Genomic DNA, 16,813 nt, shown 5'->3' on the forward strand with positions numbered 1-16,813 from the left:
CTCTGTAGCGCGGGTTCGATTCCCAGCCGGCCAGGGAGATATTCACATACCACAGCAGACCTCTCCTGTCTTGCCTGCTGCTCCCCTCAGCAGTGTTTTTGGCCCATCTCCCTGTTCTGCTCTCTGGAGAATTCTCTCACCCTCCCGCACCTCTGGCCGGTACCCCAGTTCTTGTATAAATAAATAAATCTTTAAAAAAAAAAATCTATGTGGAGAAGTTGTTTGAAAAAAGGTCCTGTTACTGCATTTATTTTTTTAAATTTTAAATATATTTATTTGAGCTAATCTAGGGGGCGGAGCAACATGGCGACGAGGAGACACTGCGAGTAAGATCTTCCATTAAAAAAAGTTAATAGGGAGGAAAAGCGGCAGGTCCCAGTGAGAACTGGGACACGGAAGATAAACGGAGGACTCCAGCAAACTGCCCAAAGAAGAAAGTTGCCATAAAAGAGGACGAGAAGGGAGGGAAGCTCAGAACCCTGCTCCCCTCCCCCGCCCACAGAGGCGGCACTCTCCGACCGGCAGAGAGGAGGAAAACAACAAACCAAAACGCCCAACAAGAAAAACGGACGCAGCAAGTGGGACTGTGAGTGGAAAGGAACTATTTCAGCCACCACACCCCGTGAACGGGAGCTGAGGCGAACCCTGCAGGATCCGCCGCGGAGGTGAGCTCCAGGCGCCATTAAAGAGAGCCCCGCCCCCCAGGAGGAGACCAGCACCAGCACACAGCCCCGGCCGCCGCCCCACCCGGTAAGCTTGCGCGAAAGCAGCGCTCGGATTGCAGCTGCCCAGGTCCCCGCGCCTGCGACCTAGGCTTGCGGGGAGACGGCGGAGGCCCTCCCTGAGTGAGCAGGAACAAGGTGCCCAGGCAGGGGAGCGGGATTCAAAAGGCGCCATTCCCGCGCCACTGATCTGGGCTACAGCCCGCGTCCTGGAACTGAGGGCTTTGGAACTGAGACCCGGGCGGAGGCCCTCCCTGAGTGAGCAGGAACAAGGCGCCCAGGCAGGGGAGCGGGATTCAAAAGGCGCCATTCCTGCGCCACTGATCTGGGCTACAGCCCGCGTCCTGGAACTGAGGGCTTTGGAACTGAGACCCGGGGCACGAAATTAGGGGCGTGGGTTCCCCACGATGGTGGGGCACAAGGCAGACACAGCACCCCAAAGCCGTTGAGGTGTACCCTACCATCCCCGCTCTGCTCCCTGTCCCACGGGGTGGAAAATCAGCTCCCCAAGGGCTCTAGGAGAGATCTCTGGCGCCACCTAGCGACTTGACCCCAGCACAGGCTACTGAAGGAGCTAGTGGCCAGCTGGGGAGTTAGCCCACACCGGGCCCCTTCCGAACAAGTAGTCTGAGCCCACAGGGAGAGCGAGCACCCACAGCCGGGGCAGACCAGGCGCGCAGAAGAGTGTGCATGAGACCAGAAGCGCAGGGAGTGTGTCCCACATCACCATTTTAGAACAGGGACATTTCTTCAGTAAAGACTACCTGCAGAAAGCTTCCTCAGGAGCCAGAGGTGAGCGGGGGAAGTTCGCCCACGCCAGACCCCCTCTGGCCTGCAGTCCAAGCCCAGAGGGGAGCAGGAACCCACCGCCGGGGCAGACCAGGCGCACAGGGGAGTGTGTCCCCACATCGGCATTTTAGAACAGGGACCTTTCTCCAGTAAAGGCTGCTTGAAACTGACAGATGACTCCTGGAAGAACCAGAGGGGAACAGAGAAGCCCACCCAAGATGCCGGCCAGTCCCAACAACACAGTGTCCCAACGCATACGGCAAATTAGAAAACAGACAGTAGGGAGGAGAAGAACCACACGCAACCTAGCAACTCTCCAGAGAAAAAGCACACCACAAAAAGAAAGCCAGCCCCCAGATTGCAACGACAATAACTTGGAAGAATTTCTGAGTCTTCCAGAAAGAGAATTTAAAATTGCCGTGATTAAAAAACTGACAGAAGTCATAAAGGAAAACAATGATAAGGGAAAAATAATCAACGATCAGAAGAATGCAATTGAGTCCCTAGAGAGGGAAAACAATGGTCAGAAGAAAGAAATTGAGTCCCTAAAGAGGGAAGTAAAAGAAATGCAGGAGATCAAAGAATTAATGGAAGAACTAAAGAATTCTGGGAAAAGCAATGAAAGCAGAATAGATGAAATGGAAGAACGAATAAGTAATCTTGAAGACACAGAAATAAAAAGAACCAAAACAGAAAAGGAAAGAGAAGTACAAAGGAAAAAGAACGAAGAAAGACTTCGGGAACTATCTGACTCCATGAGGAAAGGAAATATAAGAGTTATAGGAATACCAGAAGGAGAGGAGAGAGATGTAGGAACAGAGAAAATATTCAAAGAGATAATTGAAGAGAACTTCCCAAATGTGAAGAAGGAGCTGAAAATTGATATACAAGAAGCAAGAAGAACACCAAACTTCCACGACGAAAGAAAAAATACAGCAAGACACATAATAGTAAAGCTCCCAAGAATCCAGGACAAGGAAAAAATAATGAAGCTGGCAAGAGGGAAGAAACAGATAACATTCAAAGGAAAACCAATCAGGCTGACATCAGACTTCTCCGAAGAAACACTACGGGCAAGGAGAGAGTGGAGGGACATAGTCAACAGACTCCAAGAAAACAGATGCCAACCAAGAATACTCTATCCCGCAAAGCTCTCCTTCCTCTTTGAAGAAAGAATATGGACCTTCCCAGACAAACAGAAACTCCGGAATTTCATTGCAACTAAACCCCCACTCCAAAAAATACTACAAGGAGTCCTAAAGCCAGAACCTCAGAGCGACGAATAACAATGAAAGAAGGCCAAAAAAAAAAAAAAGTTATTAAAAGAATAAATAAATAAAATCAAAGGAAAGACAAACACAATGGCAAATACAGATGTTAACATATCAATATTAACTCTAAATGTAAATGGACTAAACTCTTCAATAAAAAGACACAGAGTTGCAGCCTGGATTAAGAAACAAAACCCAACCTTTTGCTGTCTCCAGGAAACACATTTAGCTACAAAAGATAAAAATAGGCTCAAAGTTAAAGGATGGAAAACAATCCTACAAGCAAATGGACCAAAAAAGAAAGCAGGAACAGCTATACTTATATCAGATAAAACAGATTTCAAACTCAAAAAGATAAAAAGAGACCCCAATGGTCACTACATTATGATCAAGGGGACAATACTTCAAGAAGAAATAACACTCATTAACATATACTCACCAAACGAAGGAGCACCAAAATATATCAGACAACTGTTGTCCTCTCTGAAAACAGACATCAGAGAAAACACATACGTAGTGGGAGACTTCAACACACCACTATCAACAATGGATAGATCAACAAGACAAAAAATAAGTAAAGAAACCAAAGCTCTAAATAAAGACCTAGAGCAATTGGGCTTAACAGACATCTATAGAACACTAAACCCCAAAAAAACGGAGTACACATTTTTCTCAAGCGCACACGGATCATTCTCCAGGATCGATCACATACTGGGGCACAAGACAAACATCAACAGATACACCAAGATTGAAATCATATCAACCATCTTTTCTGACCATGAAGGCATCAAACTAGAAATAAACCATAAAAAGAAGGCAAGGAACTTTCCTACCTCATGGAGATTAAAAACCACACTACTGGAAGACCATTGGACTAATGAGGAGATCAAAGAAGAAATTAAAAAATTTTTTGAATTGAACAACAAGGAGGACACCAATATCCTAAATGTATAGGATGCAGCAAAAGCAGTAATAAGAGGTAAATATATAGCAATAGAAGCTCACATCAAGAAACAAGAAAGAACGCAAAGAAACAACCTAATCTCGAAGCTCAAAGATCTAGAAAAAGAACAACAAAAAAACCCCAAAACCAGTAGAAGAAAAGAAATAATAAAAACCAAAGCAGAAATAAATGAAATTGAAACTAAAAAAACAATCCAAAAGATCAATGAAACCAAGAGCTGGTTCTTTGAAAAAATCAATAAAATAGACAAACCCCTAGCCAGGCTCACAAAGGAAAAAAGGGAGAAAGCACAAATAAACAGGATCATCAATGAAAGAGGAGAAATCACAACGGACACAGCAGAAATCAAAAGAATAATCAGTAACTACTATGAACAGTTATATGGAAACAAGTTTAACAATCTAGAGGAGATGGACAAATTCCTACAACTCTACAATCACCCAAAGCTAGATAAAGAAGAAATAGAACACCTAAACAGACCAATTACAATTAGCGAATTGAAATGGTAATCAAAAACAAAAGCCCAGGACCTGATGGATTTACAAATGAATTCTACCAAACATTCAGAGACGAATTAGTGCCTATCCTTCACAAACTCTTCCAAAAAATTGAGAAGGAAGGGACAATACCAAACACGTTTTATGAAGCCAACATTACACTAATACCAAAACCGAACAAGGACAACACAAAAAAGGAAAACTACAGGCCAATCTCCCTAATGAACACTGATGCAAAAATCCTCAATAAAATTTTAGCTATCAGAATCCAACAATGTATCCATAAGATAATTCACCACGACCAAGTTGGATTCATTCCAGGGGCACAAGGATGGTTTAACATCCGAAAATCAATCAACGTTATCCAACACATCAACAAAAAGAAATATAAAAACCATATGATAATATCAATAGATGCTGAGAAAGCTTTCGACAAAGTGCAACACCCATTCATGATAAAAGCCCTTGAAATTCTTGGGATACAAGGAACATACCTCAACATCATAAAGGCCATCTATGACAAGCCAACAGCCAGTATCATTCTCAATGGTGAAAAGCTGAAAGCAATTCCATTAAGATCTGGAACAAGACAAGGATGTCCACTCTCACCATTGCTTTTCAATATAATACTGGAAGTCCTAGCCAGGGCAATAAGACAAGAGAAAGACATCCAAGGAATCCAAATAGGAAAAGAAGAAGTCAAACTATCACTATTTGCAGACGATATGATATTATACATAGAGAACCCCAAAAACTCCACAGAAAAGCTAATTCAACTCATCAATCAGTTCAGTAAAGTGGCAGGATACAAAATCAACACGCAAAAGTCAGTAGCCTTCCTATACACAAACAATAAATCTGAAGAAGAAGAAATCAAAAAGACCATCCCTTTTGTTATTGAAACAAAAAAAATCAAATATTTGGGAATAAATCTAACAAAAGAGGTAAAGGACCTATACAAAGAAAACTATAAAACACTGTTAAAAGAAATAGAAGAAGACACAAAGAAATGGAGAGACATCCCCTGCTCATGGATTGGAAGAATAAACATTATTAAAATGGCCATCCTTCCAAAAGCAATATACAGATTCAATGCTATTCCAATCAAAATTTCAATGTCATTCTTCAAAGAAATAGAACAATTATTGATGAAATTCATATGGAATCACAAAAAACCCCGAATAGCCAAAGCTCTCCTGAAAAAAAAAGAAGGGAATGGAGGCATCAGACTCCCAGACTTCAAACTATACTACAAAGCCATAATCATCAAAACTGCATGGTATTGAAACAAGAACAGACATACAGACCAATGGAATCGAATAGAAAATCCAGAAATAAACCCACAGATTTATGGTCAACTAATCTTTGACAAAGGAGCAAAGACTATGCATTGGAGCAAAGAAAGTTTGTTCAATAAATGGTGCTGGGAAAACTGGGTCGCTACATGCAAAAGAATGAAGCTTGACCACCACCTCACACCATACACAAAAATCAACTCAAAATGGATTAAAGAACTAGACATAAGACCTGAAACCATAAAATATATAGAAGGAAATATAGGCGAAACACTACGTGATTTGCACATCAAAGACATCTTTACAGACACATCACCCAAAGCAGTGATAGTGAAGGCAAAGATAAACAGCTGGGACTACATCAAATTAAAGAGCTTTTGCACAGCAAAAGAGACAATAACAAAAACAAAGAGAAACCCCACCAACTGGGAGAACATTTTTGCACCCAACACTAATGATAAAGGACTGATCACAAAAATCTGCAAAGAGCTGATGAGACTCAACAACAACAAAGAAAATAATCCAGTCAAAAAATGGGCAGAAGAGCTTAAAAGAAACTTCTCTGAAGAGGAAATGCAAATGGCCAACAGGCATATGAAAAAATGTTCAACATCACTTGTCATCAGGGAAATGCAAATCAAAACTACCATGAGATACCATCTTACACCAGTGAGAATGGCACATATTAAAAAAACTAGCAACAACAAATGCTGGCAAGGGTGTGGAGAAAAAGGAACGCTTCTGCACTGTTGGTGGGAGTGCAAACTGGTCCAACCACTGTGGAAAGCTGTGTGGAGATTTCTGGACCTACTAAACATAGAGCTTCCATATGATCCAGCAATTCCACTCCTAGGTATTTACCCAAAGGACACAGAAACATCAATTCCAAAGAACACCTGCACCCCTATGTTTATAGCAGCACTGTTTACAATAGCTAAGCTTTGGAAACAACCCAAATGCCCAAAAATAGATGACTGGATCAAGAAGATGTGGTACATATATACCATGGAATATTACTCAGCATTCAAAAAAGATAAACACATGCAATTTGCTGCAACATGGATGGCGCTGGAAGGGATCATGCTCAGCGAAATAAGCCAAAAAGAAAAAGAAAAATACCGGATGGTCTCACTCATAGCAGGAATCTAGAAAACTTAAATAAGGGACCAGGAAAATGAATAACTATAAGAAAGTGAAAATCAAAATCAACAAAAAACTATGAACCAGAGACACTTTTAGGGGGGCGGGGGCGGGAGGGGAGGGATTGGGGTCAGAATGGGGGGCTGCAATTGTATGGGGAATATAACAATAAAATTTATAAAAAAAAAAAATATATATTTATTTATACAAGCACTGGGTACAGTCAGAAGCATGGGAGGGTGAGAGAATTCACCAGGGACAGAGCAGAAAGCAGAACAGGCAGACTGACAAAATACACTGCTGAGGGGAGCAACGGGCAGTAGGAGAGGTCTGCGCGCCATGTGGGACCCTCACCGGCCACCTGTGGATTGAACCGGCGCTGCAGAGGCTGTGGGCAGCTTCGCAACCCAGCGCTCAACAGCTGCGCCACCGGAAAGGCCCTGTTACTATATTTAAACATTAAATATTTAGTTAGATATTAAGAGGTATAAATATTTTAAAAGATAAAAAAACTACTAGATTTGATGACTCCTAGCTCCCACAGCAATAAAGTTATTCTATAATTTCTGACAGGTGATTAAAAACAGAAGTAAATAACCATATAATCTAAGGTATATGCAACAATCTAAAAGAGGAGGTATGACATTAAGCTAGTGTCAGTAAAAAACATTTTAAGATTAGATATTTAACAGCAGTCTTAATTAAGTTCCTTTTAACAAAAAAAGCAAAGATGGGCAAATTTCCACTGGTTCCATCAGCAGACATTATATGGGTAGCTAAAGATCATGATTTCCTTTTTATCACTCCAGAGGGCAAATAGTAGAAAGTAATTCCCAAGCCACAGATCTGAAGTATACTCACTCCCAAGAGCAATCAGATTCCATTTTATCCTGAAAATACACTTGAAGTATTAGAAAACAAAGGAAAAAAATAATTTCTCTACTACATACATATTAGTCCCTTTCAATGTAAATTGGAAAATTCACTCTGGTGTTGCACTCTTTAATCTATTGAAACACTTTTAAGTGGTATATTTTAATATCAACTGTGATCTAAGAAATCTATAGATATTTCTGCTAAATTTAAAATCAATTCTATTTCATCATAATAGGTAAAAAGTGCTGTCCATACCTGGCTGACTCCCCCAGGAGCATACATTGTGGTAGCAAGAGCCAGAAGGGTATGTCCTTCCAACAGCATACTGCTTACACTGGTCTGACTGCTGGGAATCAGTATCTGAGCATTTGCAAGACTGGCCTGCAAGATTAGTTTGGGATCTGGAAAATAAAAGAATGTTTTTCTTTTTAAAAGAGAGAAATACTAAATTTAAAATGATATAATTCTGAGAAAAAAATATTTTTTAACTATTCACAGTAAGAACTTCTTAAGTTGAACAGCAATGGGAAAACATCATGATGGGGGGAAAAAAATGAAAGATTTGTCTATATAAAAACAAAAACCTCGAACAAAGAAAATTGAAAGGTAATAATGAAATAAGGAAGCAAATTAACAGTAAATTACACCTAAGAATTAGAGGACATTATTTTGATTTGATTCATAATAATGATTTAATACAAATCAAAGCCCAAAATACAGATGCTTAACAAATATAGACAAAATAATCATTTTACATGAGGAAATATAAATGCCTAAAACAAAAATATGTAATTCACTCGCAATTAAAAAAACAAGTTAAAATAATAATTAGATGTCATATATCAGCTATGAAATTGGCAATGATTTTAAAAAACAATTATCCTCAAGCACAGAGGCTAGTTTATGTGCACAAAGTCTGGGACTTGTGGATAAAATGGTACAACCCCCCTGAAAAGAAATATGGCCTTTATAGCAAAAGCCTCCAAAATGTGTCTAACTGACCCAGTAAATTTATATCCAGAAACCTATCTGTACAAAGAAAATAATATCAAAGAAGGACAAACATTTTTATGGTCAGACATATTCAAGATGATTATAATGAAAAAAAAAAATTGAAACAGCCTTCATGTTAAAAAAGAGAGAGAATAATAAATGAGAGTATACGCATACAATGAAATATTATGCAGCTGTAAAATGTTCATTTCCTCTAAAGACACAGGAAAACTTTTAAGCTATTACTATACGAAAAAAGTAGTATATAAAATTACAGATGTTTCTGGTTGTATCCCTAGCAGCTTACAGTCTGTCAAAAGGCAGCAGCCCAATGAATAATTGCTGGCTGCATCAGACACAATGTAGACTAAGCTTTAAAAAAAAATTACAGAAAAAAAGATGGTGAGCATCAAACTCCCTGATTTCAAACTGTATTATAAAGCTACAGTAATCAAAACAATATGGCATTGATATAAAAACAAATACATAGCGCAAATGAATATAATAGAGTCCAGAAATAAACCCATATGTATCTGGTTTATTAATTTACAACAAAGGAGTCAAGAATATACAATAAATGGCATTGGGAAAATGGACAGCCACATGCCAAAGAATGAAAATGAACCATTGTCTTAGACTACATATAAAAGTTAACTCAAAATGTATTGAGAACTGAATGTAAAACCTGAAGCCATAACACTTCTAGAAGGCAATACAGACAGTAAACTCCTTCATGTAAACTTTTTTTTTTAAGATTTATTTATTTATACATACAAGAACTGGGGGACAGGTCAGACGTGCGGAGGGTGAGAGGATTCACCAGAGACAGAGTGGGGAGCAGAACAGCAGATTGACTGAAATACACTGCTGAGGGGAGTAGCAGGCGAGTCAGGAGAGGTCTGCTGCGCCATGTGGATAGCTCCCTGGCTGGGGATCGAACTCGTGTTGCAGTGGCTGCAGATAGCTTCATAGGTTGTGTCTTAACCCTTTGTGCCACCAGGGAGGTCCCTTCAATCAATCTTAATGATTATTTGGATTTTGCTACCAAAAGCAAAAGCAACAAAAGCAAAACAATACAAGTGGGACTATAAACCTAAAAAGTTTCTGCAAAGCAAGGGAAACCAACAACAAAATGAAAAGGCACCTACTGAATGGGAGAAAATATTTGCAAATATTTGGATATTGGTTAATATCCAAAGTATCACTTATACAACTTAACTGCAAAACCACAGTTTGATTAAAAAATGGGCAGAAGATCTGAAAGGACATTTTTCCAAAAAAGACATAGGTAGAGTCAAAAGGTAAATGAAAAAGTGCTCAATATCACCAATTATCAGGGAATTGCAAATAAAAACCACAATAAGGTATTACCTCATAACTGTTTGAATGACCATTATCAAAATACAAGAAATAACAAGTGTTGGCATGTGTTAGAAAAGGGAATCCTTTTGTACTGGTGATGGGAATATAAACTGAGGCACTCACTAATGGAAAATAGTATGGAGGTTCCTCAAGAAATTGAAAATAGAACTACAGTATGATCCTGATGGGAAAGGGACATAATCACACATAGTATCTGCTCCAAGTCTGGCTTTTCTTGGCTGGTGAGAAGCTAACACTTTTGGTATTCTTCTAAAGTTCGAGGCTAGATTATGGTCAGATATTTACCTACAACTACAAACCACATCATTTATTTAACGAGTTCACAAGTTAAATATCATTCAACAGATTAGTTACAGAAGTATTTATGTTTACCTGTTAAATTTCTGGAAACTTGTCGACACTGAACTAAAAATTCAAACCAAGGGTGAGCTTCATGTAGTTCTTTTTTTTCCAAAAAGGGACAATTTGGAGGACTAAGTCTGTATATATAAAAACAAACTCTGATTAACATACAGGATAAGATAGACAATTAGAACCATCATGGTGATAACTAGCATAAAAAAATAGGTGCTTGGAATTAAAGTAAACATAATATTCTCTCACTCTTATATTGTGTTTTCATATTCCTATTATCTAGAAAAAAAGTTTAGAGTAATAACATTAAAGTGTGTTTACTGCTATGACTAAATTTTACTAACTCTACATAAGGTTGACAGTTATACTTTAAGATACTTTATATATTATTGTGTAACATTTCACTTTACAATGAAAACTTTTTAGCAATTTTAAACTTAATGAGATGTGTTTAAAAGCCTTTATACAACAGGCCTGATGAGTTACGCTTCAGAATAGGTCCTCTGAGAACATAGCTTTTAAATCTGTCCACTTGCTGGTAACCTCATCTAAAACAAGCCTCAATGATATGAACAAGAAATAATCCTGTTTAAATTCCCAGTCTTTACTACACAAAATGAAAATGTTTTCATGGTGCATGAATGTTGTCTCTAGAATCAAACAAAGAATTAAATCTCTATTTGTCAGTTACTAGTTGAGTGACTTAATTAAGGCACTTAGTCTCTCTCAAAACCCGAGTTTCCTCATCTGTGAAATGGAGATGGTAATGACCACTCTGTAAGATTTTTGCAACGATTAAATGAGACATAATGTAGTAAAACACTGACTACTGCAAAGAACACTGCAAGCACTCCTATTAGAGTCCACTACTGTCACTGTTACTATTGGCTCAACAGTAATCAATCCTGGCCAGAGAGAAGATTCTGCAAGTTGATCTCTATCAATCTAAACAAATTTTAGAGTATATTCAACATACCTTGCAGTGACTATGAATTTAAAGTTGTTGAACAATTTCCTGATATTAAAAGTACTAAAGAATTTCAAGTAAATCTTTAGAATGTGGCTCTCAAACTTATAAAGAATTTTTTTAAAAGACTGATTTATTTATGCATACAAGAACTGGGGTGTAAGCCAGAGATGGGGAGTGGGGTGGGGTGACAGGCTTCACCAGAGAGAGTGGGGAGCAGACAGGCATATCTACTGAAATACACTGCTGAGGGGAGCAGCAAGCAAAGCCGGAGAGGTCTGCTGCACCATGTGGGTTTCTCCCTGGCCAGCCAGGTATCAAATTCACGCTCCAGTGGCTGCAATAGCTGCACCAGGGAGGCCCTTAAAACAGTTCTTTCTTATCTCTATTTATTTAAAAGGTTAACAGAGGTGTTACAGAGTTATCATCATCAAAAAAACACATGTACATTTAGTTGAATATAGCACTGAACTAGAAGATTTATCATGTTATGTGGGTGGTGGTGGTTGGACAGGGAGACTATTTTAAAAAGATTCCTTATGTGAATAATGTTTTCTTAAAAGTGACATTCAGAAGTAGTATGAAAAGAGGAAATGTGAAAGTGTGCTTAAGGACAGATCAGTTCTCAGTACTCACTTGTAATAGTTGAGATAGACATAAAGAAGATACTGCAGACTGTTTTCCAAACAATAGAGAATGAAGTGAGAATGGAAATCCCAACCTTCTTTGGACCTGTAATTCTGAATAGGGAGAGTATCTTGCATCACACCCCCAATACGGTTCAGTCTTAGGAGAAAGAGTTCGAAGTCTTCAAGTTCAGATGTAAGAAAAATCCCATTCCTATTGGACAGATTTAAAAGATGGCAAGTTAAAAAGCTGCTAGATTCTGAGCAGACCAAATCACTTTCATTATTTCAGTCTCAACTACTCAAAAATAAGTGCTTGCAAATTAAGACTGCCAATTCTTTATATATTCTGTGACACATATAAACTTAAAAATCAATATACATGTTATATGTCATTAACTTTCCTTACATTATTTTGATTGTTTATGAAAACAGATGAAATTGCTGATATTGAATGATTTTGACCCACAAAAATGGCAAGTTGATATAGTTTGATCTGAGAATTATTTTTAGAAATAAAAGTTTAAAATCTTCACTTACTACTTCAAAAGCTACTTTCCTCATTATTTCTTAATTCAAGAGTCTTCTTTACCTTAAGGTCATACCTTGCAGAGAGGTACAGAGATAGAACTGAGAAAAGTGGAAGACATTACAGGATTACAGGATACGAAGGTATATTAATTTCCATTCTTGCCACATGGTCTTTGTAATATATTGACAGTTTACCATTTATACACAAAAGCACAGTATATTGTTTTGGGAAGAACCTATACCTAGTACTTGAAAGCTTATTCACTAACACATGATGTTAAGTGCATATGATTTAAAAACCTCAACATACTGTAACACCCTTTAGAGACTTTAAAATTTAAGTATTTTACTGTGTCATTTATATTATAATAAAAACTGGAATTTAAGTATGAAACAACATTGCGTTGGATTTATGACATTTCAAAGGAAAAATGATACCATTATTTCTTACTGCATTTCCTTTTATTCATCCCCACAGTTATAATACCTGGCCAGTTTATCTAAAATTTCATTCTTCATGTAGTTGTTGCAGCAAGTATTATGATCAATAACCTCAACAGTTAGAGGGGGCCACTTGTTCTGCTGAAGTGAAACATAACTATTCTGGGTCTGAAATTCCCCAATCCACAAGACAATGTTTAACCAATCATGGCGAGCTGTGAGGTATCTCCAGAGGGCTTCAGGGGAATATGATTTGTATTCTACAGTAAGAAAAAAAAACATTTTAAAATGGTAATGAATTATGGTTATTGGCACATAATAAAACAATCTGCACAAGGGCCTCCCCGGTGGCGCAGCGGTTGAGCGCTGGGTTGCGAAGCTGCCTGCGGCCTCTGCGGCGCCGGTTCGATCCCCGGCTGCTCCCCGGCCACCGGAGGAGGATCCCACATGGTGCGCAGACCTCTCCTGCCACCCGCTGCTCCCCTCAGCAGTGTACTTCGGTCCCTCTGCCTGCTCTGCTCCCCACTCTGGCTCTGGTGAATTCTCTCACCCTCCCGCGCTTCTGACTGTACCCAGCGCATGTATAAACAAAACAAACAAACAAATATAATAAATAAATAAAAACATGCCTCTATAAAAAAAAAAAAAGTTTAAAAAAAAAAAAAAAAAAACAATCTGCACAAATATAAAAATGATTTATTCAGACCCTTTGCTTCCTTTATTATTTTTCTCTTTTGTGTTGTTCCTTTTATAATTAATACTATACTATAATGGGAGGAAGAGCTAAATGTTGATTCTCATTATCACATAAAACGTGGTAATTAGCTGTGTATTTCACTTAGTTTTTCAGTTCTTTTTTCCCTTTTCTTTTTAATATCAAAAAAAACTTTGGCTGTAATAATAAACATGAATTTGACTCTCTATGGTTTAATATGGTTATTCCACAGAGCCCTGATGTGATATAGGTAAGACTATTTGGAAAAGACAAAGAATGTCACTTGGAAGCTGGGATGAGAACTTTTAGTCTTGATAGCTCAATTCACTGAACTGTATACTTTTTCTCTTTCATTGTCACATTATTAATTCCTTACAAAATTGAGGTATGAGGTCTTACTGCAATGACTCACATTTTAAAGCAACTGAATTATTTTTTACCCAAAAGGAATTCTAAAATGGAAATACATCAAAATATCCAAATAGCAATATCTAATTTAATTATCACTCAGTTATGTTCAGATTTCATGCTCTTAACACTTGCCTTCTGGACTTGTCTTAGAGAGCAGGATGGATTCTTGTGTTTGTGGATTCCACCACTGCGCCCAATTTAACACAAGTCTGTGTTCCTGTTGGTTAAGTTTCTCTTTATGATCATACTTCAGGAATGAATCCAAAACAGATTTATGCTTGAAAAACTCTTCTTCCTTTAACCAAAACCTAAAAAAGTGACATCTTTTTAATTTTAAAGGAAAAAGCAACATTCCTTTTCATCTGCCCAAGAACTTTCACTCTTGGGGAGACTTTGTAATTTAGTACTTTTGTGTATTTACTATGTTAAAAATATGTATGATTGGGGCCTCCCTTGTGGCGCAAGGGGTTGAGCACCACACTATAAAGCAATCCGCAGCCCCTGCAGCATGAGTTCAATCCCCTGCCAGCCAGGGAGAATCCCACATGGCGAGGCAGACCTCTCCTGTCTTGTCCGCTGCTCCCCTCAGCAGTGTATTTGTCAGTCTGCCTGTTCTGTTCCCCACTCTATCTCTGGTGGATCTTCTCACTTCCCCCTACCCGCATCTCTGGCCTGTACTCCAGCTCTTGTATGCATAAATAAATAAATCTTTAAAAAAAAAAGCAATCAGTGTCCCAAAAAAGTTAAAAAAAAAAAAATATATATATGTATGATTGTGCAAATACTGAAACAACAGGAATCCCTTCAAGTTTTACCTATAATGGGAATGTAAGTTCAGTTCCATATAAAAAAACTTGTGTTCACTAACAATTACAAACTAAATGTGATCTACAGTATTCTTCACATGTTATGAAAAGGTAATGAGACTACCTGGGAAAGGACTGGATCTGCAAATTTTCTTGGACCTGTCCCGAATAAAACTTCTCAACTTGATGCACCATGTCTATAGTTCTGTTTTCTTTTTCAGAAAGGTAATTTTTTTCTTTTAAGATTTCAACCTTGAATAAAAAGTAATTAAGTTAAAGGAGTGACCGCACAAAAATCAAGCATTTTGCAAAACAAATGTCAGGAGATTAAATGCCATTCAAGAACTGTATTTAAAAGTTCTGAGTAAATGTATATATTCATACAAATTTTCCTTTGCCAGAAACGCTAAACAATTATTTTATTTTTTGAAGATTTACAAATTATGAATAATAATTTTAAAGACAAAAGAGTTGTCACATTTTACTTACTGGATATTAGGTGAATATTCAAAGAATTTATTTTGAAGTTTTATCAAAGTTTTGCAGAAAATGTAACCTACATAGTCTCACCTTTACCTACCAAAAAGTCCCGTATATTTTTATCAGTTGTATAGAAGCATATCTTGAGCAATTGCTCTTTTACATCAAAGCCCTGTAACAGACACATAAAATTTAAAAACCTTAGATTTTGTAATGGAGCTATTTTTAATGAAACTTATGTTGGATACGTTAGTACTCTATTATAGACAAGTATCCAATTAGAATTCCACAGCATTTCTTGTGAACATTCATTTCCTACTCTCTCATCACACATATTTATTGCTTATTTCAAAAGTTCCTTAAGCATTTTGCCAGAGCAAAGGCAACATAAACAACAATTTAAGGTAATACCAGGCTACAATGGCACCAAAACTATAGGCATCTGTTATTATTGACTTGAAAACAAAGGTCAATGCAAACAACAAACCCTTACATGGTTCCACTCCTTGCACCTCTAGAAAGTCATCACAGGCACAACAAACCTCTAGAACCTTCCCTTCTTGAAGAAGTAAAATCAGAGAGCATGAAACAAAGGTATATAAGTCAATAGAAATTTCTTTCCTTTTTTTATAAAATATTATTTATTTATTTATTTACACACACATACATACATACATACATACATACATACAAGCACTGGGTACAGTCAGAAGTGCGGGAGAGTGAGAAAATTCACCAGGGCCAGAGCGGGGAACAGAACAGACAGACTGACGAAATACACTGCTGAGGGGAGCAGTAGGAGAGACAGGAGAGGTCTGTCGCAACCGCTGCGCCACCCAGTCAATAGAAATTTCACATGGGCATGTAGGTGTCACATGAATAATACAGATTGTTCCTGACAAATAATGCAGTCTGGTGATTCTATCACATATGTCAACCTTCTATGAGAAACACTGCCTCCTCTTAACCAAAGTGCCAAATCTATGGAGAGCAGATGATAGAAATTCTGATCAAGAATCTTACTCTAAGAAAGTTCTCAGTATCAAAGAACATTTCTCAATACTAATAATGCTACTATTTGCTACTAAAAGTGACATAAAATTTTTAGTTTGTGATACAACTATGAATACAAATCAATTTTTCTCTCAGAAAAATGGCATGAAATACAGACATCTCCTTTTACATTAGGGAATTTAAGATCAGGTAAACAGATTATGCCACTCACCATATTCTTCAAAAGCTCAGAGGCTTCCATTATATTGTTCTTCTTTAAATTGTCAAAGACCAAATCTAGGCCAATTCTAATCAGTTCCTCAAGATTTTGAGCAGAATGACTGTTAATCCTGAAAAAAGTTTGTGCCTCTGGTATTTTGTTGTTTAAAATGGCATTGGCAATAACCTCCTTAAAAAGGGAAGAAAAACATTTGTTTTAAGTTCCTTTTTATTTTATTACCAAGATGTATAATGTTGTATACATAGAACCTAGCAAGGGACTTTTGTTGAAAAACTGCTACTGGACTTGAAAGAATAGAAAGGAGGCACTCTTAATCAT

General features: G+C 37.8%; 1 protein-coding gene across 1 annotated transcript in view; it reads right to left on the reverse strand.

The window, feature by feature from the left end:
• SPG11 (SPG11 vesicle trafficking associated, spatacsin) overlaps positions 1–16,813 on the reverse strand; it is a gene marked incomplete at both ends in the record, with an annotated part of 73,716 nt that overhangs the window by 38,754 nt on the left and 18,149 nt on the right. The window contains 8 exons of the mRNA XM_084240144.1: positions 7,810–7,955; positions 10,303–10,409; positions 11,888–12,091; positions 12,896–13,109; positions 14,108–14,283; positions 14,906–15,033; positions 15,362–15,433; positions 16,487–16,663. Of these exons, the coding sequence (XP_084096270.1) occupies positions 7,810–7,955; positions 10,303–10,409; positions 11,888–12,091; positions 12,896–13,109; positions 14,108–14,283; positions 14,906–15,033; positions 15,362–15,433; positions 16,487–16,663 (1,224 nt within the window). The remainder of the gene's footprint in view (positions 1–7,809; positions 7,956–10,302; positions 10,410–11,887; positions 12,092–12,895; positions 13,110–14,107; positions 14,284–14,905; positions 15,034–15,361; positions 15,434–16,486; positions 16,664–16,813) is intronic.

The sequence above is a fragment of the Talpa europaea genome (genome assembly GCF_964194135.1).
Source record: "Talpa europaea genome assembly, chromosome: 8".
NCBI lineage: Eukaryota > Metazoa > Chordata > Mammalia > Eulipotyphla > Talpidae > Talpa > Talpa europaea.